Raw genomic sequence first — 23,120 nt, forward strand, 5'->3', positions numbered from 1 at the left:
ACCCACTCTTTATTGGTATATTTGTGCGTTTTATCTATCCCTTTTTAAGAACACAAGAAACCATGAGGTAAGTTACTCTTATTCATCACATCAAGCTTCCAGCTTCTATAGATGATATGCACACCACCCAGCATGAACTCCACCCCATCCATTTAATCTTCTGACAAAAAAAAACACATCTTAATCTGTTTATTTCTATTTAACATCAAGCCAGCAGCCCAGAAGGTGAAAAGGCAAAGGAGGGTTTAGTGGATAATTAGGAATGGAAACACCTATCTGATGGTTCACTTCTTCACCTAGTGAAGCAATTAAAGAATTCCACTGCTGAGATGAGCTAACTCTAAAATAACCAGCAGTTTTAATATAAATCAGGAGTAAGCATGTTCCACATAATCCCATTGGTAGTTTTCCAGTGCACTAAAACTTGATTGAATGATAAAACTGAAATCAAAATGCTTTGGTTTCCATGATGTTTTGTTACAGAATGTCCACTGCCTATTGGAACTTGGTCTGGATTGTGTGAAACGGTTACATAAGGTGGAGATCTATCCAATTGTCATTATCATCCGTCTCTGTGAGAAAAACATGAAGAAAATTAAGTAAGTCAACCTGTATTGCATAGATTAATGAAATAACTGAGTTCATCATTTACTCCTGGTATACATTTTGTTTGCTGTTTACAATGATCATAATTTCCAAACGTATTAGTCTTCCAGGTGCTATGAGTGCCTAGGTTGCAACAATGTTTGCATAGTTAGATCCAGTTTTCTCTCAATTACTTTCTCAAAGCTAGCCACAGACTGACCAAATTGGCCTTGATGCTGTTGGGGGCATGTAACATGAGAAGAACAGGTGATTTCAGCCTACCCTTATAATTGCAAAGTGGGTTGTCCTCTGACATGCAAGTAGTCAAGTTGACTGGGAAAGGTAGCAGCAAGAGTTTTACCAACACCAGGTTAAAGTCCAACAGGTTTATTTGGTAGCAAATACCATTAGCTTTCGGAGCGCTGCTCCTTCGTCAGATGGAGTGGAAATCCACTTCATCAGATGGAGTGGATTTCCACTCCATCTGACGAAGGTGCAGCGCTCCGAAAGCTAGTGGTATTTGCTACCAAATAAACCTGTTGGACTTTAACCTGGTGTTGTTAAAACTCTTGCTGTGTTTACCCCAGTCCAACGCCGGCATCTCCACATCAAAGGTAGCAGCTCCAGTAGCCTGACTTTACAACAACAGGGCACACAAGTTTGTTCATATGCTGTTACTCTAATGAGAATCAAACTGATTTGGGAACTGCCCTATATTTTAAAGTAATGATTTCTACAGCAATAGTTGTTTCAATAAGCAGTTCTTTACATGTATGGCAGCATTAGGAAATTCCATATATTGTCAACTAAACTGTACATAATTCAGATGTATGCAAATTTATATTGTAGGAAAGTTTTCATCATCATCCCATTAATTTACATTTGGCTCCATGCAAAGTAGGGCATTTGGATGCAACCTGTGTCTGCAGAAGCAGTAAGGCGCTTTCTCATTCATGTTTGATTAATTCAGATAGCAGGAGAGTAGCATGAGTGCACAGGTTCCCTGTTTTTGAATAGCTAATGGTTTTCTTTTTGCCAAGGGGATTGGAGATCTACATTTTTGCTGCCAGTTTACGAAAGCCGGTGTTGACAGTGTAAATGGGAGAAAATTACTCTCCTGCAACATGAATTGGTCAAGTGCTGATGTAAAAATGCCTATATGCACACTCACCAAACATTTTCACAAGTAATCGAATTTCTCCTTTAACACTTCATTCATCAGTGATGTACCAAAAGGGACGTAAAAATTTAGAACACTGGAGGTGAAAATACTTTTCTGTTTCAGTTAGCAAGCTAGTCAATACACAGGTGCATCAAAGCACCCTTGACGCTAAAACCTTGCTGAGACGCATTTTTATATCACTGTTTAGATCATTTTTTTAAATCACTAAGGCATGAGAGCCTCCTAATGCAAATCTCCCCAGTTTGTTTTGTGAACTACCTTTCTGTACGTTTGTCACAAATTGTACCAGCATCATGATATACAAGATTAAATGTTAATGGCAGTTGCATACTTTTATGGATTAATTACTTCCTTTAACCATCGTCATCTGTGTCTCCACCATCATGTGTGGCTGCACAAATACAAAGTATGAAAATAGTAGCGTGTGAGCAAGTGCCATTTCCTGTGTCTATGTGCACAGCAGAGACTGCAATTTTGTGCATGCTGATTTATTTTTGAAATGGCACTGGGAGCAAATTTGTGGATAGAACAGATCATCTTTTATTCTTGTTTAGTTGCAACCTTTCCTCTTGCATGCCTGTTGCTAAGTCCCGAAAGTTCCTATTCATCATCTACTTTAAATAATTTAGCAGGGTTACTGTAAATAACAAGAGCAAAATTTGTATAAGCAACCTTATTTACATAAGCACAGTTTGTATGCAAGTCATTTGATTTTGGCAACTTGATATTGTATGAAAAATGTTTTGGCTGGTTTTGCAGCCTGGAATCATGTCCAGTTGAGAGAGAAGCACCTGTCAGAATCTTCCAATAATATTGTAATTCCATGGTGTTCAATTAATGTGATATTTAATGAATTTGCTCTAAATTATTGAAACTAGCTATAATGTTAGTTGACCGAGTTCATCGATGATGAAGGGAGAATATCTCGGTTAAAAAGATGGCTTTGGGATGGATTTTAAATTCCAGAACATTATAGAAGGCACACTTGTGGCCAGTCTACATTCCTACCCGACTGAGAGCATTGCAATGTTGTTACAGCTTCAAAGCATGACTTTGGTCACTTGTGTTTTAGTGTCATGCCTACTAGAACACCATTTCATGAAATAACGATAAGGGAAACAGCTTATCATAGATGACAGCTTAAACAAGTTTAATTGAACTAGATATTTACAAGGTATTTTTTGTGGATCGGATAAACCTCAGTAATGTCCAGATTGTCAATTGGACATCAAGTGCCATTATTACACTGGAACAGGTTGATTAGGGGAACAGCTAGTTCTGGTGTGCAAGTCTTCAACGCTACAGCCGAGATGTTGTGAGCGCCCATTGGTTTTATTGTGTCCAGTGCACTCAGCCACTTCTTACTGTTACATGATGTGAACTTACCCGTTTGGACATTGACACCTATGATGGTCAGGACATTGGCAAGTGACTGAGTCAGTTCATTCCACTCCATAAGCTCCAACTTGTCCAAAGTTTAGCTGCTCATATCCTCCCCTGTACTAAATTCCGTTCATCCAGAACATCTGTCCTTGCTAATCTATAATGGCAGCATTTCTCTCTTCATCATTATAAATCTACTTAACACGCATCCCAATCTGTGACCCATGGCTTGGCATTCATCTATTTCCATTGTGACTTGCCTTGGGATTCTCTTTATGTTAAAGGCACTAAATTAATATATAATTACCCTCCAAATCGGTCTCCTGATCAGTACCAGTATTATTCAATGGATACTGTCCCTTTACTTATGTCGTCCCATCCTTTGAAAGACGTGAACACAAGATTCCACTGAGCAGTTCTTTAACTGGAATTAACAATGTTATTTTCTCAGCAAGAAAATACATTTTGTTGGTGTAACTGAAGTTTTGCGTTTTAATTCACTTTCTTCTTTTTCAGGATCCTGTACTTTTGGGGCATAAGATACATTAATGTATTCTTGATTTGTTTAGAAAAATCTTGCAGAAATATGGAGTGACAGAGGATTTGCTATTGGAGTGTTCTCGAAGGGAGGAGGCTTGCTTGGACACACTGCCATGTCTGTACAACAGTATAGCTGATGGCTGGAGTGACCTTGAATCACTCGTCAACTTAGTAAAAGCAGCAATAAAGGAAGAGCAAAAGAAAATTGTCTGGATTGAACAAGCACCGCTCTAGTGTACTTGTCTAAGGATTGCGTGCAAGAGAAGCTGAAGAGTATAATCAGTGGGTGAACTTTTCCCTCACACTTAAGACATGGGCTGAGTGGAAAAGGAAATTCCCATTGGTATATCTTCAAACACAGGATCTTGTTAATTTTTCACGCAGACCTCTGGAAATTCAGTTTATGTTTTTATTACATGTGTAAGTCAGCAGTCTATTATATGTTTTCAGATGTGTTTCCCCTGCATGCCCCCTCCCCCACCAGTTGGCATGATTGTAGCTTGGAAGAAGAGAGAAATAGGAAAGGGGAATACTCTTATTGGGTGTAGAACAAAAATAAAACTTCCCACTTCTGCTCTTGTGGCATTGTGATTAGCTGGACGCTGAATTTCCTTTAAGCTCTTCAAATGTAAGCAGTCTTCAAATAATTCAGTATCGTAAAAACAAGTAAATCATATGGTAGAGATATTTTCCATGAATTTCTATGACAATGATTAAAATTATGGAAAGATATTTTTGCAAAAAGGTTGCATAGGATCTTTTATTGCACTTACCAGATGGACTGCAGTAGTTCAAGAAATCCGCTCACCACCACCTTTTCAAGGGCATTAGGGATGGGCAACAAATGTTGTCATTGACAGGGAGGCCCACAGCTCTTGATGGAATTAAAATTCTTGGATATTGTTACTATTTTTTCCTACTTTGTAAGTTACTTTGAAATATCTTTCTGAGTTTAAGAAAGGTCGTAGGATTGTTACGGACAGGGATGAGAGAGAACGGAAAATATTGTTCCCTTCCCTTATTGTCCATAATCAGTGTGCTTTTGAAAAGGAAGATGTGGATGTTTCTTAAACCCTGAGCGTACGATCAATTTGAATAAGCATGCTTTCTGTGGGCTTAAATAGAGGATTATTTATTTATTTTATTTATTCACCCTGAAAATCTTATACAATGATGAAGTTTTACAGTTTGGAGCTCAGAGACAGGGAGTCCATGGATTTTGAGGTTTGGAAAAATCCACAAACAACAGGAGGTGTGAATTCCAGAAAAGGCTTTGTCTTGACATATCCATTCAAGGCAGGCACCCAACCCTTGGCCGTTCAATTAGGAACTTTATGGAAGCTTGGCATCATTCTGAGACTGTACAGAAATTGCAACAGTCATCTGACCCTCAGCAGCCACCATTGCAGCCTTTTAATGTCCATTTTTTTAAAAAAAGGCAGTTTCAGAACATTCTGTATTGAACATAGTCCACATTTAAAATCATGAATATCACATGCTTTATGAGATGTCAAAATGGAAGTTGTAAATGTGATACAGTGACTCTGATAAACATGTTGACACCTGTCAGTGCTTGCATGCTTACCTAGAACCAGTAAGGTTAATGTATCTTATAATTTTTGCTAGCAAAACAAGTAAGAGGCACCTTAGTGCTTGGGTTTATGATGTAACTTATTGCCAGATACTGCCATCTGTTGTTTCATTACTAATTGAAACTTTTGTACTTAAATGTATACAATATATATTTAAACTATTTGCTTTTTTAAAAAATTGCCGTGTTCTTGCATGGACTGCAAATCCTGCACAAGTCCATTTTCTTTGTGTGAAACTGCTATTAAATGACTTAAATATTTAAGATGTTTTGAGAGTGGCACCTGGGATGTCAGATTTGCTTGAACCAAGAAAATATTGTGAGCATTTATGGAAGAACTTGTGAACTGTAATCTAAGCTGCAGCATTACAAATTACTGCCTGGTTCTTTCCAACAGAACAAATATTTAATGCTTTTAATGTGTGGGTTAGGTTGATTGGCCATGCTAAATTGCTCCTTAGTCAGGGGGATTAGTAGGGTAAATATGTGGGGTTACGGGGATAGGGCTTGGGTTGGATTGTGGTAGGTGCAGGCTTGATGGGCCGAATGGCTCCCTTCTGCATTGTAAGGATTCGATGGAGTCTATGAAATTGTTCAGATATACCAACTGAATAGTGTGTGTCTCTAAAAGCAGTCTAAATATTTTTGTACCTGAGAGATGCATTATCCAACTTCTATCAACCAAGCAATTTAAACAAACTGATTTGATCCTTTAAATACAAATACAATGTTCTCTTAGTTCGGTTAAGCTCTAATTGCTGAACCAAATAATCTCTTTCTGTCAGCCATCAGTGAGTTTCCATTTATGTCTTTCTTTAGGTAGAAACGGATAGCTGAAAAATGTATATAAATGGTGAGCTTGGTATTATGCATTAAAAATGTTTGTAAGTGGATACAGAGCAAACCCCAAATGACAACTGGCTGACAAATAGGAGCAGAATTGTGGGCGGAATTCTAGGGATCAAGAGGATGATTCCAGGCACGCAGGTAAGTTGTGGCAGTTTCACACAGGACAGGAGCACCTCCTTTGTGGGGTAAGATTGGCATTCTTCCTCCTCCTCCGGGGCGCACCAAGAAGTTCCACAAAGTAACTTTTCTTTTCAGGCCTCTTCTTGTTCCCATTTTCTCTTCCCAATACGTTGGCCTGGCTGTGAAGTCTCAGTGGCTTCCCTGATCAGACATCTTTTTAATATACCAGTCAGGTTGCGATTACACCATTAATGCCCGATCTGCATCTTTATTTTTAAAATGAATCTGTTCATTGCTGCCTGCTCAAGAGAACAGGTTATAATTGGAACCTCTGAGCAGCAAGTGGGATCTTGATAATAAAGTCTTGTGAGCAATTTTAACTACTGACTTGTCCCATTTCCACCAGGTAAACTGGATTTAAAAATCCCCCTTTGTGGTACCCGCTGTTCTAGCACATTTGTCAGACCCCACTCCCTGCACCCACCCACCCCCCCCCCCCCCCCCCCCGCCCTTCCTTGAACAATGTTGAAACTCCACCTCCAGCTGAACTAGTTCCCAGTTTGAGCAACTTCTCTTTAACTCCACTCACTTCCTCTGATAAAAAGTGCCCCATGAAGAACCCAGCTCTGCCTATCTCTTTGTAAGGGTATGCTGAACAGTCTGACTCATGCTTCTCTCTAACCTCCTCTTCTTTTATAATTATGACTGTGTTGGTGCTGCTTCCTGCTTTTGCTGTTATCACACATATTGCACTGCTTAGTTTCCTCCTCACTTTTATGGTGGGCCCGTTCTGGCTCTTTTTTTCCCCTGAATCTCTCTCTCTCTCCCTGTCTCCCATTAGGTTTTCCATACAAACACTTCGACTCCCACAGCTACTTTAGTTATGCTTCTACCCACCACGATAAAGATTTGTTCCTATCTTTCCCCGTTCTCTGTTGCATTTGTTCTGATGACTCCACTTTCTGTGCTAGACCTCTTTCATGTGAGATATCAGCTTACATGTACTTTTATGTTGTATTCGCTGCTCGCAGTGCAATCTTCTGGACATTCGGGTCAATAAACGCTTTGCGGAACACCACTGGTTTAGTTGGGAATGTGACTCTGAGCTTCCTTTGGCTCATCATTTTACTTTGCACTCATTGTTGCCTTTATCCTGTTACCTTGTCCTAACTAAACTCAACACACATTTCCGGAAGAAGATATCTTTCTCTTGGGTACTTGCAGCCCACTGATCCAAGCATTAACTTTAGGAGCTTTGAACCTCAGCTATATCAATCACTTTCTTTTTAACTTGGATGTACTGTTGGATTTATCTATCAATGGTTGTAAGGGGGAATAATGGATTCAAATTTGGGAACCAAATGCACTGGTGTCATTGAGGGGGAATGTATATATTGGCATGTTTTTTCTGAAGTGCTCTATGGCGCTAGCATTTTCTATATTCGTGTTTAGATCTGATTTGTCGGTTTTTTTTGTGATTTCCATTGCTCATCTTTCAGTTCTGAGAAATATGCTTTGTCCGATCCGCAGCTGCTGACAGTTTCTCATTTTGTGTCATTTGCAGATTTTCTTTTATTGCCTTTCCAATGATATTCAGTTGGTATGAAACCTAAAACAGGTGTTAGGCCCCTTCAATATGCTCCTCTCAGGATTATTTAACAGCCCTTGTGGGCACCACCTAAAAGAGAGCGCTGATCTGAAAAAAAAAACCTGGTGGAGCTAAGAGAAGGTGTACACATTGATGTCATAAGTGCTGTGATCAATAATTGTGCAGTACAGAGTCTAGGAACCAAAACTGACCCAGATGAACATTTATTCCATTGATTCCTAGCCAAAGCAGCACAGTGCTAACAGATTAATCTGATCACCCTTATATGTTTATTTTCATTATAAACAAGCATAATTGAAAAGGAAAGGCAGCACTGACGGAGAGCACTTTCTGTAGATTGCTCCTCGACTGAAATACTTTGTGTAAGAGATAATTGAGGTGGCAGTTCCTCCCTTTCACCAGAATGTAGACCTGGATTTGCAATGATAATGGTGAGGCTAAGAGTGCTCAGTTATAATAGAGTAAATCAGGCAACAACTCTGCCACCCACATATGCGCAATTAAATGCAGGAACCCAGAAGGTGTTGACATGGATACACTGGCACTCCACAGGGTGTGCTGCAGTCCCACGTCAATAGACTTGCCACAGTAATCAATGCCTTGTACTTGCCCACTAAAGATGGCAAAAAAATTGGGGCTGGTGGTTTCAGAAGAAATTATTTATTGGTGTGAGAAGTTTTAATTATTGAATTTTACAAGTGTGGAATTTCATTCCTTCCCTTCAGAAGTTAATGTTGGAAATTTTAAGTAGCTTTCACATTTTCTGCCTCAGTCTTTCATAGTCCCTTCTGCCTGTTTTTTTCACTCTCCAAACATGATTTAGATCTTCTAATTTGTACTTCCTGAGCTGGACTCTGCATGCCTGTGAGGATTCTTAATCTGACTCAGAGCAGCTCCTCCCTGTTTCTTGCCCTCCTCACAGGTCCTAGTAGTGGATGGTGCACGGAATCAGGTGTCCAATGTCTCTGCTCAAAATCCAGAAGCAACTTTTGTCATCAAGGTGAACGGCCAGCATCATTTCTTTGCCTGACGATAAAGTCCCATTTTATATAGGGGTATATGCAGTGGTATTGCATACATGATGTGGAGATGCCAGTATTGGATTGAGGCGGGCACAGTAAGAAGTCTCACACCAGGTTAAAGTCCAACAGGTTTATTTGGTATCAGTGGAGACTCACCTGATGAAGGAGCAGCGCTCCGAAAGCTCGTGATACCAAATAAACCTGTTGGACTTTAACCTGGTGTTGTATGCAATACAGTAAGAAGTCACACAAGCTGTGAATTTGAAATGGGTTGAGCCTAAAATGCTTGCACCTGTACTGCAACAGCAACATGCCAAAAACATAGGTATAAAAAGGGAGGAAAATGGCAATCTTCCCTTCATGCTTATACAATTGAATTGAGTGTATGTTGTTACAAGTAACTCAAAAATGGCTTCAATAGGAATAATCTACTTTTGTGTCAATAAAAAGTAAATGTTACCTTACAACTCCAAAACCCTCTACAGCACAACAGCATTGTCTTGATTCAGACGTGTACACATTATTCCCAAATAGATACTACAGACTACAAGTGGCAGTGCTGTAACGTGGTTTATTCCGAAACAATGTGAATTAACAGAGAATGTATAATTTGCTTTCACCATATTGTGGTATTCAATCATTTTTTGAAGCATAAAATTTCTGTGTATGTTCAACAAATTAGTTATGCATCTGAAAAATGGTTCTGTAGCTTATAGACTGTGGGAAGAAAAAAAAACATTTGTTTTTCTATTCATTTTCATACTATAAACTTTCCGAAGTAAAATATTGGAAAACGGGGAGTGGAGGCAAATCCTTTTTAATACCTCCAGTCACAAGTCTCAGTTTGTGTTAGGCTTCACTGGAGCAATGCAACAGGTCAAGGATGGACATATGGACAACATAAGCTAGAGGAGCAGCATCTTGCTTCCCAAATAGGCACATTACAGCCCTCAGGATTCAACATAGAGTTCAATAACGTTAGACTGTGACCTTTCTCCTCCATCTTAACCCTTTTTGTTATATGCCATACATTTTTGGCTAAAAAATCTCCCTCCCACACTGGACTGTCTCTTGTTCTTATGTTTGCTACATCTTTGTTTCAATCTCTCCTAGCTACAGTATAATATCCAACATATATCCCTCTCTTTTGGTTCCAATGAAGGGTCAAACAGACTTGAAATTTTAACTCCAGTTGGTTCCATAACACATTGTTCTAGGAAGCCATTGCAAAATCATTCCGAAAACTCATCTTCCAGTCTAACTTCACAAAGTTGATTTGCCCAGTCCATAAGAAGACTAAAATCCTCAATGGCTATTACATTGCCTTTATTAAAAGCCATGATGTGGAGATGCCGGCGTTGGACTGGGGTAAACACAGTAAGAAGTTTAACAACACCAGGTTAAAGTCCAACAGGTTTATTTGGTAGCAAAAGCCTCGAAAGCTTGTGTGGCTTTTGCTACCAAATAAACCTGTTGGACTTTAACCTGGTGTTGTTAAACTTCTTACTTTATTAAAAGCTCCAGTTGTGGGAGGGAAAATGTTTTACCCAACAACATAACTCTTATGGGACGCATGAATTACTCCCACCAGTCTTTTCTGACTCTTGTTAATCCTAATCACCCATACAGATTTACTTCCTGATCTACTGAGTAAAGATTATCTCTTACAATCCTTATACCAACCATTATCAGTGCTACTCTTTCAAAGTGTTAAACATCCTGGAGTATTTATTTTCCAACTTTGGTCACCTTGCAACCGTGACTGTAATAGTGATTAGGTCAATCATATTTAACTCTATTTGAGCTGCTAGATCATCTATCCTGTTACAAATACTTCATTTATTTAGATAAACTTAGTTCTTCCCGTTCCATGCAGGACAATGGGCAGCAAAACTCGATCCATCACAATTTATTTTGCTCCAGTGCAGGTGACGCCTTGTTCTTGAAGGTCCTCCTGGTTTGGCTGGCCTGGTCTTTTTTCATCTTGTGGTGCCCATTCTACTGCCACTCTGGTGGGGTGTACATCCAGGAAGCCAAATGCATATCCGACCACTCAGTCATCTCTCTTGCACAATGTCCACAAGCGCTTTTGACCAGCTTGCTGTAGAACTTCTTTGTTGGTGATGTGGTCTCTCCATGTGATGCACAGGACTTATTTAAGCAATGCTGGTGAAAAAACAGCCAACTTACATGGCACCTTCGCAGTTCTCTTCCCTATCTTGCCAGCATGGATTGCAGTTGATCTTATGGATACGTAGAGTTGCAGTTTCATAACCAAGTTGATGGTATTGGATGCCCAGAATGTGTGGAGCTGCTGAAAGACCGATGCTGCTGGCTGATGCTTGTGTGGATGTTGATCTCTACATCACCCTCTCTGGGGATGTTGCTTCCCAGGTAGGGTAAGTGGTCCACATCCTTGATTTTCTGCTGTCTGATGGCGATAGGGAAGACCTTGTTGCTGTCCAGCTGTTGCTGTCCAGCTGTCACTGTCCTGGTCTTACCGCAGCTGATGTGTAAACCTGCCTTGGTGGCGCTATTCAAGAGTGGTAGTCATGGCTTGGAGCACATTCTTTGCAATAAGATAGCCTTTATTTTTTTTTAAACTTAACTAGTCTTTGCATGGACCCTATTCATTGATGCACGATTACCATTAAAATCTCATCAATTCCTACAACACATTGCTCATCTTTATCCAAATGCCACAGTACTCTTTTCAGTTGGACTTCTAAATTCCTCTTCACCTGACCCTATCTCCCCCCCTCCCCCTTAAGCAGGTCATATCCACAGTCCTAGTCAAATGATTTGCCAGGTTTAAATTTAGCAATCCTAACTGAACTGTCTTCTATTTCCATAGTACTGGTGTTAGTGTCCTGAGAATCAAAACCCCTTCCTCCTTCACCAATCTCTGAGGCAGCATTTAATTCTCTAACCCACTTGAACCTACGCCAATTTGCACATGGCTCAGGGAGTAACCCAGAGATTATGACCCTGGAGGTTCTGCTTAATTTAGAAACCAGTTCCTCAAACTCCCTCTGCAGAATCTCATTCTTTGCTCATTGGTTCCTACAGAGTTGTACAGTGCAGAAAAGGCCCATCGAGTCTGTACTGACAATAACAACCACTAAAGTTATGCTAATCCCATACTTTTGAAATGGTATATTTCAAATGTTCATCCAAATACTTTTCACAGGTTGTAAGGTTTCCAGCCTCCACTACCTTCCCAGTCAGAGCTTTCCAGATTCTCACCACCCTCTGTGTGAGTTATTTTCCGTCAAATCTCCTGTCCCTCACCCTAAACTATACTCCCTTGTGATTGACCCCTCAGCTAAGGGGCTTCTTATTCACCCTGTCCAAACCCCTCAACCTTCACTGCTCTAAGGAAACAATCCAATTTCTCCTTATAGCTCAAATGCTCCATCCCAGGCAACATCCTGGTGAATTTCTTCTGTACCCCCTCTAGTGCAATCACATTCTTCCTATAGTGAGGTGACCAGAACTGCACAGAGTACTCCAGCTGTGGCCTAACAAATATTTTGTCCAGCTCCAACCTAACCCTCCCTGCTCTTATACTCTATGCCACAAAAACTGATAAAAGCAAATGTCCCATATGCCACAGCAACTAAGTCATCTACTCCATCTGCAGCTGTGAGGAGGTACTTTGAACCATGGCACTTGGGAACGAGGCAAGCAACACAACATTAGGAACATCGTTTCAGGTGTAGAAAACCTACTTGACAGAATGCAACCCTACTCCCATTCCATGATGTGGATCGAGCGACTACAAAATGCAGCCTGGTCAGTTGTTTTATTAACAGACAATTCTGGTATTTTCTTCAAAAGGTTTGAATAACACCTGGCCACAAATATTAATTTGTATAATTCAGCTGAAGATGTATTTCCATACTCCAAATGGCTGAACTTATTCTGCTCAATGTGTTGGTGCACTTATACAAACATTTCCTCAGTATTAATACCAAACTCAGCATTAACAAAATATTATTGTCCAATCCAATCAGATTCCTAATATGTTAAATGCAGAAATCTGTGGAAAATTAAAGAATAATTTTTCTTAAAAATTAAGCAAATGTGCTAGTGTAGAAAGATTGAAATATTTTACTATAATTGAGCATTTATATTTAATTAAGAATTTGACTCAGCAAAATTAATCTTGCCAAAATGGATGTGGCAGCATTAAGTTGCACCATATGGTCTGTGTATTATTATTTCAAAATCTGTGTTTTGTTGGTGCCACCCACAGTAGTTTGTATCAACAAAACGGTAAATGTATTCACAGGGATGAGTTGCATTCCATACATATAGTAACTGTTCTGTTTGGACAGCAGTGAAGTCTAAAATACAATCAAATTAAAACTATAAAGACATTCAAATAAAAAATATTTTATAGTTTCCAAATGAGGCGTACTAAAACTGGTGACAAAAATAAAATTAAGCACACGTCAACATGTCAAAATTGTCGAACAAATTGAACACAATTTCACACTTTTTTCAGATGTTATCTTGATCATAAAAGGTCAAGTATTCCACGAGATGTTAATTAAATAAACTTTGACCATATTCAGTTTCTCAATTTAAACAGGCAATAATTCAAATTCATAATTATTGTACTCTGTCGTAAAAATTAAGATAATGCAAAGCTCAATGTTAAGGCAAACATTTCAAGTTGTGGACAGACCTAGTCTCATGCAAGAATAAATACCTCACCTGTGAATTTACTGTATAGAAATCACTGTACTTTAAAATTCAGATTTCCTCTCTTGCTTAATTAGAGTAGGGATTTGATGAGCAACACACAACTGGAGTTAAAGGTGCAAGTTTCAAGAACAGACTTTGAACGTAACCAAATTCAAAATATGTCTTTAAAATGTGCTAAGTCATATTACTTTTTTTTAACATCAACATTAAGAGTAAGAAGCAAATTGTTAAAACTAAATCAATTCATTACAATTATAAACTATACCCACAGGCAGCAATTCCAGGGTCCAAGTTATCATCTTTGAATCAAAGATTAAGCAACTAAAAGTTCAATAAAAGATGATAAAATCAAATACAACCAATACCCTACTGGGAAATAGAAACATTTACTGAAGTCAACCTTTGTTGCAAATCTTGACTTCTAAAGAGTGGAAGACTTATTATTGTGCCACAACTAAATTGTTAGTTTTCACTGTTTCCACCATCATCCACACAATCAGTTGAAGCGTTCACTATAATTGTGCCTGGATCTTCCCGCATCATAATCATTATAGACTTGAAGCATGCAAGGGAGGCCAGCAGCCCCCACTTAAGTAAGCGACCAGTGGGAGCCCAGCTGAAGCCCAAGGAGAAAGGATGGCTGGAAAGTACTGCAACCACCATCAGGAGTGCAACTGAGACATAATGAGGTTAATGGTAATTGCCATCTCCACAAATTCCACAGTCAGCGGTAAAGCTGTGTGATGAGAAAACAGCAATATTGCCATTTTCTGGCATAATCACAACTCTCAATCACATGTAACACAGCCTCTACCTCTACCTCTTATTTGCCCAAGTGGGGACACAGCAGGATCTTGTGTGACAATGGCAAGATTGTAGCCCGCTTGCAAATGCCTGTTATGTACCTCACTCATCAGCTTAATTTACTGCCTGCCATCACCAAGTGTATTACCACAGAAAAAGTGCAGGCAACATGTCACGGAGCCAGAATGGTCTTGTTGTGTTGTAAAATTCAATGACAACTCAGTAATTTTCTAGCTTCTAAAGAAGTCCATCCTTTATTTTAGCATATCCAAAAAAATGGTCAGTTTTGTTTCTCTGAAAAATGAGTCATCATTTCTCTGTTACAAAATATTTTGCCAAAGCTGTATTGTAACATTTTTCTTCCTTTTTAGCGGGTACAAATAAGAACTGTACATCTTCAAAGTTAGTCATAGACCTCCACTGGTCTAACTGCATCAGTCTCTTTAATGACTTGAGAACAAAAACACCACAGAGCAACATTTACCAGTAACCCATGAAGTCACATTGGTCTTTCAGTTTTATGTTTAGCATCCGGCTGTTCACTTGATATTTCGACTATTTCACTCGGATCAGTTATTCCTGTTTTACACTTTTTATGTAATATTTATAGCAAACAATACATTTCACTGGCATTAATCTCTTTGGTAACACGTCATCATTGAGATCAGTACAAAGTCTTATTCTGCGCCTATGGACTCTTCACTCAATTTGTCCATTTGCTCATCACTCCTTGAATTTCCACTCCTGGCGACACATGGGACAATGCTGCTGTACCTGCTGGGAGTTCAGCCACTTCAGGATACAGTGCATATGGAAACAATGAGAGCACTGACCCCACACCAATGGGCAGTCATCTCCTGGTACTTTACCTGAAACACAAACATCTTGGTAAGGAATTCTGTGCAACATTTCCCAGCCGCAACTTCACTTACGCTACTTGTTTGCACAAAATGTAAATCATCGCTTCACATCAGAAAAGCAACCTTTGGATCATAAGGTGCAATATATTTTTCAGTTTGGCTCCTTCAGAAAAAGTCTATTAAAACATAAGTTTTCTAATCAAAAGTTAAAATTGGTACCACAAGTTTCTAGTCTGAGTCCAATTTCAGTTTTCAGAAAATGTAAGTGAAATAAACTGAAATCCACTTTCATTTAATGAGTTGCGGTTATTATTGAATTTTAGTGACTTTAAAATAGCTGCTCTTGATCACCCACCAGAAGATTTGGTTGAATGGTATAGAAAGAAATGCCAGCTATTTTAATAAACAAAAATCCCAGCTATTTTGATGTTGTACTTCGGAAACCATGTGCAATTCAGCCAATACCAGCAGCCATTGCCTTTTGCATCCAAGTTCTAACTTCTATTAAGTCAACACAGATTTAGGTAAAAAGTGTAAATTCTATTTAGTTACAGAATTTTATTACATTCCAACATGCTCATTTCTGGTCTGCTAACTCTCACCAAATGCCGTTTACCTGCCACCCATGCTCACTGACTCGCATTAGCTCTTCTTGGTTTATTAATTTTAAAATTGTGATCCTTGTTTTTACATCACTCCGTGATCTGGCCACTCCCCATCTTTGAAATCTCCTACAGCCCCCCACCACCCCACCCCCCCCCCCCCAAAAAAAATCTGTGCCCCTCGAACTCTGGCCTCAGGCATCTGCAATTTTAATTGTTGCACCCTATTCTTTCAGCTGCCCATGCTGTAAACTCTGCAATTCCCTGAAAACCTCTCTTTGCTCCTTTAGGACACACCTTAAAGCCTACCTCTTTGATCAAGCTTTTGATCATCCGCTTTAACATATCTGTGGCTCAGTACCATATTTTGTGCATTAATGCCCCTGTGAAGAGTCTTGGGATGTTCCATTATGTTAAAGGCACTCTATAAACATAAGTCGTTGTTGTAACACAGGAGATCATAGCTGAAGAGTGGGAAACTTGTATTTTTATTATTCATTCATGCAATGTGAGTGTTGCTGGCAAGGCCAGCATTTACTGTCCATCTCTAATTGCCCTTGAGAAGGTGGTGGCACGCAGTCTTCTTGGACCACTGCAGTCCGTGTGTTGTAGGTACACCCAGATAGGGAGCCCCAACAACAACAAAGGAAGAGTGATATATTTCCAAGTCAGGATGGTGTGTGACTCAAAAGGAGAATGTGCAGTTGTGTTGTCCCCCATGCACTTGCTGGTCTTGTTCTTCTGGGAAATGGAGGTTGCAGGTTTAAAAGCTGCTTTCCAATGTATCATTTAATATACTCTGTGAACAGGATATAGTTTGGGGTACAGGACGAGGTTCAACACAAAATATTCAATGTGTTAATAGAAACAATTAAAGGGCAAGAGGTCAGTTTAATTAAACCTTCTTTACTCCACTTCCTTTAAAAAGGCCACATCAAGGCAACAATGCAGTTAACAGTTTAATTCCATTTATAATATATGGTTAAAATGGAAAGAAGAAAGTGCTGACCAGACAGCACCTTTGCTGGGGATGTGGTGACATAATGGTATTATCACTGGACTAGCAATCTAGACTTTAGATTCCAGAGACCCAGGGTAGCGCTCTGAGGCAGATGCTGAAGTTTGAATTCAATAGAAATCTGGAATTAAAAGTCTAATGATGACCATGAAACCATTGCCACTTGGCATAAAAACACATCTGGTTCACGAATATCTTTAGAGAAGGAAATCTGCCATTCATACCTACAGACCCACAGCAATATGGTTGACTCTGAAATGGCCTTGCAAGCTATTCAGTTGAGGGGCAATTAGGGATGGGCAATAAATGCTGGACCAGTCAGCGACTCCCATATCCCATGAATGAATAAAAATAGAAATGACTTCAAATCATCACTCCTCTTACTTAAATTCAACAGAGCCTTAAATGGTGAAAATGAACATTAGAAAATAAACTTAATTTATTCATGTATATGCACATAATTTAAACTTTAGATTCCCCAAGATTTAAACAATGCACTGTGAAATGTGCAATATAAACAAAGTAGTCATTACCCTGACAAGCAACATTACAATACTGCATATCATTCAGAAGGCTCATTCACTGCCCTCGGAAGCAAAGATTCACCTGCTGATTTAGATTTGATTTATTGTCACATACATTGGGGTAGTGAAAAGTATCATTTCTTGCTCACTATACAGACAAAACATACCGTTCATAGAGAAGGAAAGGAGAGGTTGCAGAATGTAGTGTTACAGTCATAGCTAGGGTGTAGAGAAAGATCAACTTAATAAAGGTAGGCCACAGCATGATGGCGCAGTGGTTAGCACTGCTGCCTCACAGCGCCAGGGACCCAGGTACGATTCCCGGCTTGGGTCACTGTGTGGAGTTTGCAAGTTCTCCCTGTCTCTGCGTGGGTTTCTTCCGGTGCTCTGCTTTCCTCCCATAATCCAAAGATGTGCAGGTTAGTTGAATTGGCCATACTAAATTCTCCCGCAGTGTACCCGAACAGGCGCCGGAGTGTGGCGACTCGGGGATTTTCACAGTACCTTCATCGTGGTGCAAGCCTACTTGCGACTATTAAATAAAGTTTACTTTTTTACTCCATTCAAAAGTCTGATGGCAGCTGGGAAGAAGCTGTTCTTGAATCAGTTGGTCCGTGACCTCAGACCTTTGCATCTTTTTCCTGACAGAAGGCTGCAGGAGAGAGAATGTCCAGGGTGCGTGAGGTCCTTAATTATGCTGGCTGTTTTCCTGAGGCAGCGGGAAGTGTAGACAGAGTCAATGGATGGGAGGTTGGTTTGCGTGATGGACTGGGCTACATTCACGACCTTTTGTAGTTTCTTGCGGTCTTGGGCAGAGCACGAGCCATACCAAGCTGGAATACAACCAGAAAGGATGCTTTCTATACTGTTAAAATTGGAGAGAGTCGTAGCAGGCATGCCGAACGATCTGATGCCGAAGCTTGGCAGCGGGATTTTTTGCACCACAGGTACCTACCAACAGACTCAAGAACAGCTTCTTCCCTGCTGCCATCAGACTTTTCAATGGACTTACCTTATATTAAGTTGATCTTTCTTGACACCCTAACTATAACTGTTAACACTACATTCTGCTCTCTCTCGTTTCCTTCTCTATGAACAGTATGCTTTGTACAGCACGCAAGAAACAACACTTTTCACTGTATACTAATACATGTGACAATAATAAATCAAATCAAACAGGCAGTGGGGGCCAATCCAGCACTCCTGTCAACTCAGGTCAGGGCTATTCCGAGAGGCCTCAGCACCAGGATCCCATACTGGGCTCAGCCAGTCAAACAGCCGGGCCCGGGCCCCGCTGGGGGCTGAGTTACAGCTTCCCCCCCCCCATTGCAGCCCAGCGGGGGAGCCGGGCCGGGCTGCAAGTCAGCCAAGGGGATGGTGCCTGGCGGGGGGGCCCGGTCTCTCAGCCCGGCTGCCGGGTTAACGTCGCCCCCGCTCCCCCCCCCCCCCCCCCTCACACTCACAGTCCGGGCAGCAGCCGTTAAAGGCCGTCCGGCAGATGCCACAATTCTCATCGTTGGCCACCCAGAACCAGGTGGCGATGGCGTTCCAGCGCTTCACCTTCACCCGCATCGCGGCCTCCGGGCGGGGGGCGCTCCGGCTCCGGCTCCAATCCGCACTCACCGCCACTCGCTCTCCATTAGTCACGCCTGCGCCGCCATTTTGAGATTTTAAACGATCGACTTTTCCCCTCGCGGGTTGATTGGCTGAGTCTACGCCTCTCTCTGATTGGTTCGTTCTCGACCGGGGGCCGCCTCTGATTGGTCCGGTGGAGCAGCCGCCAGTGGGGGGTTCCTCCTGAGACAGGATCGAGTTTACACCAAGGAATGGATCCATAGATCCCACCAGCCTGCTGAACAGATCCCCCCAGCCTGCTGAACAGATCCCCCCTCCCCAGCCTGCTGAACAGATCCCTCAGCCTGCTGAACAGATCCCCCCAGCCTGCTGAACAGATCCCCCCCAGCCTGCTGAACAGATCCCCCTCCCCAGCCTGCTGAACAGATCCCCCCCAGCCTGCTGAACAGATCCCCCCAGCCTGCTGAACAGATCCCCCCCCCAGCCTGCTGAACAGATCCCTCAGCCTGCTGAACAGGTCCCCCCCCCCAGCCTGCTGAACAGATCCCCCCCAGCCGGCTGAACAGATCCCCCCAGCCGGCTGAACAGATCCCCCCCCCCAGCCTGCTGAACAGATCCCCCAGCCTGCTGAACAGATCCCCCCCCAGCCTGCTGAACAGATCCCCCCCAGCCTGCTGAACAGATCCCCCCAGCCTGCTGAACAGATCCCCCCCAGCCTGCTGAACAGATCCCCCCCAGCCTGCTGAACAGATCCCCCCTCCCAGCCTGCTGAACAGATCCCTCAGCCTGCTTGATATATCACAGCCTCCTTAATAGATCCCTCGGCCTGCTTGATTGATCCCTCAGCCTGCTTGAGGATTAATAGATCCATCAGTCTGAGGATTTATGGATAAAACCATAAAACGTACAAGCAAATGTAGGCCATTTGGCCCATCAAGCCTGTGCCACCATTCATTATGATCTTGGCTGATGATCCAAATCAGCAACCTGTTCCCGCTTTCCCCCCATGATCCCTTTAGCCCAATGAGCCATACCTAACTCCTCCCTGAAAATATACACTACTTTGGTCTCAACTGTTTTCTATGGTAGAGAGTTCCACAGGCTCACCCACTCTCTGTGAAGACATTCTTCCTTACCTCAGTCGTAAATGGTTTAACCCGTATCCTCAGACTTTAACCCCTGGTTCTGGATGTCCCGCCATCGGGAACATACTTCCTGCATCTATCCTATCTAGTCCTATTAGAATTTTATTGGTTTCTGTGAGATCCCCCTCATTCTTCTAAACTCCAGCAAATATAATCCGAGCTGACTCAAACTTTCCTCATATGTCGATCCTGCCATCCCAGGAATCAGTCCGTTTGCTGCACTCCCTATCTTTCCTCAGATAAGGAGACCAAAACTGCACACAACGCAGTCTGCCATGCATTTGCCAACTTACTCAACTTGTCCAAATCACACTGAAGGATCTCTGCATCCTGCTCATAGCTCACCCTCCCACCCAGCTTTGTGTCATCTGCTAATTTGAAGATATTACATTTAGTTCCTTCATTAAATCATTAATATACATTGTGAATAGCTGGAGTCCTAACACTGATCCTTGCGGTATCCCACCAGTCACTGCCTGTCATTTGTTTATTTCTACGCTTTGTTTTCCGCCCTCCAATCTGTTTTCTATCCATTTCAATACACTACCCCATTCCCATGTACTTTTAGTTTACATACTAATCTCTCATGTGGGCCCTTGTCGAAAGCCTTCTAAAAGTCCAAATAAACCACGTTCACTGGCTCCCCCTCATCAACTCTACTAGTTACATCCTCGAAAGATTCCAGTAGATTTGTCAAGTTTATTTTCATAAATCCATGCCGACTCTGTCCAATCCTGCCACTGTTTTCCAACTTCTCTGCTATTAAATCCTTTATAATGGACTCTAGCATTTTCCCCACTCCAGACGCCAGGTTGACTGGTGTATAATTCCTTGTTCTCACCTCTTGTTCTTCTAAACTCCCATGAGTACAAGCTCAACCTCTCCTCAGAAGAAAATCTCTCCATACCTGGGAACAACTTGGTGAACAATCTTTGGACTGCCTCCAATGCCATTATATTTTCCTTTTAATAAGGATACCAAAACTGTTCACAGTACTCCAGGTGTTTCGAAATAGTGCCTTGTATAGTTTCAGCAAGGCTTCCTTATTTTATTCCTACCAAAATGCATAACTTCACATTTTCCTACATTAAATTCCATATGCCAGGTTTTTGCCCACTCACTTAACCTGTCTATATCCCTCTGTAGATTCTTTGGGAGGAATTTTCCCATCCCGCCTGCCATGGAAATCGTAGCAGGCAGGGGGTGGACCATGCAAAAATCTGTTGACCTCAGGCAGGATTTTCCAGTTTTGGGATGAGCGCGGCCGGAAAATTCCACCCTTTGTGACATCTTCATCACTTGCCTTCCCACCTATTTTTGTGTCATCTGCAAACTTGGCAACTTTCCTCGTCCAAGTCATTAATATATATATTGCAAATAATTGCGGCCCCTGTGCTGATCCCTGTGGCACTCCACAGATTCAGTTTCTCAGAAGATGGTATCAATTGTTGCATGAGAGCAGAGTTACAGTGTGAAATGTTTACATTGACAGTTCTTGTTGTGTGTGGGCCTTGGAAATTGTCATGGAAAAGTTTGAAAGGATGCACATGCAGATGTAAGATTTCTAATAAATTATTCATTACATGATATACGTTGGTATATTTTTAAGAGGCATGATTAAGTTTGATATAATTTGTTGGCTTAGCCTTACCTCCAAATGTTGATCCTTTGCTTTCTCTTGTAAGAAGCATAGTAGGATGTGTTGAATTGGAGCAACAGGCAAGTGCAAAGGGAATGGATAAAAGTATGGAATGTGGTTGAATGAGGGATTCTCATTTACATTTAGAACATGATAGCTGAGAATCTTTCTTCATTTCCTCTTCAAGCACTGCCCTCACAGATCCCAGCTTTTTTGAGATTGAAATATTAAAGTAATTGTAATTCACTCTGGAGAAGACAGATTTGTGGAAGTAAACCAGGTAAACTACTCTAAATTGGAATAATTAGTCAGTCATATCTTCTGGTGCTTTCAGACTTGTACCATTCCCTATATTCCTAAAAGTGTTACTACCTTTGGCAACTACCGTTTTTAATCTGACTCTGTGTTGCCAACACTTACTTCTGTTTTCACAAGCCTGCTGCTGTTCTCATCATTGTGTTGAAGGGGCCATGTAATCCTGCCAGTAATGATGGTTCCTTTATTATAATCCTTTTCCCCTTTCACTGCATTTCTATTTTAATTCTGTTTTCCTTCAGAATTGAGAATGGGAGAATTTGAACTGTATAATTGATTCTAATCAACTTCAGTATCTCTCTGTATTAGCCATTATGAGCTACATTTTCATAGGATAGCTGAAACTCCTTCCCAATTACTTGTCCCTGTAAGATAAAGTTCTGATGGCAAGAGGAAAAAGTGATGTTTCTCTTTGGAAATCAGTCAAGTTAATCTAACAATTGAAGCTGAAATCCAAACTCAAGACATTGATGTGTTAGGAAATATAACATTCTATTGGACATAAAAATAAAAATGTTGGGATTCGCTGACTTTTTTTCTTTCTTTTTGTTGACTTTCTTGCTGTGAATTTATAGGATGTGTTAAAAAGTTGGCTATTTAGCCGCTGGAGCCTGTTCAAACATTCAATGAGATCCTGAATTATCTGCGAAGCTTCTCAGCTTTTCACCGTTTCTTTTGTTCCTTCATGGGATGTGGGCATCGCCGGCAAGGCATCGTTTGTTGACCATTTTTAATTGCTGTGGAAGTGCGTGGCTTGCTAGGCCATTGTAGAGGGCCGTTAAGTGTCAATCACATTGCTGTGGGTATCACATGGAGGCCAGACCAGGTAAAGATGGAAGATTTTTTTCCCTAAAGGACATTAGTGAAGCAAGGTTTTATGACAATCAGTGACAGTTGTCATTGTCGGCATTACTGAGGCTAGCTTTATATTCCACGTTTATTGATTGAATTTAATTTCCACCAGCTTCATGGAGGCATTTGAACCTGTGTCTCCAGGGCATTAGCCTAGGCTAGGGCCTCTGAATTACTGGTCCAATGATATT

General features: G+C 41.1%; 2 protein-coding genes across 2 annotated transcripts in view; one reads left to right on the top strand and one right to left on the bottom strand.

Moving 5' to 3' along the window:
- Positions 1–3,925, top strand: part of card14 (caspase recruitment domain family, member 14) — a 55,306-nt gene extending 51,381 nt beyond the window's left edge. The window contains exons 19-20 of the mRNA XM_078225593.1: positions 484–599; positions 3,721–3,925. Coding sequence (XP_078081719.1) covers positions 484–599; positions 3,721–3,925 — 321 coding nt within the window. The remainder of the gene's footprint in view (positions 1–483; positions 600–3,720) is intronic.
- Positions 3,926–13,260: 9,335 nt separating this feature from the next.
- Positions 13,261–19,062, bottom strand: anapc11 (APC11 anaphase promoting complex subunit 11 homolog (yeast)). Its single transcript, XM_078225584.1, has 2 exons — positions 18,867–19,062; positions 13,261–15,268 (listed from the first exon to the last, which is right to left on the bottom strand). The coding sequence occupies exons 1-2, from the start codon at positions 18,973–18,975 to the stop codon at positions 15,123–15,125; spliced, it is 255 nt and encodes an 84-aa protein (XP_078081710.1). The 5' UTR covers positions 18,976–19,062; the 3' UTR covers positions 13,261–15,122.
- Between the last annotated feature and the right edge of the window lie 4,058 nt (positions 19,063–23,120).

Source organism: Mustelus asterias, chromosome 12, assembly GCF_964213995.1.
Source record: "Mustelus asterias chromosome 12, sMusAst1.hap1.1, whole genome shotgun sequence".
NCBI lineage: Eukaryota > Metazoa > Chordata > Chondrichthyes > Carcharhiniformes > Triakidae > Mustelus > Mustelus asterias.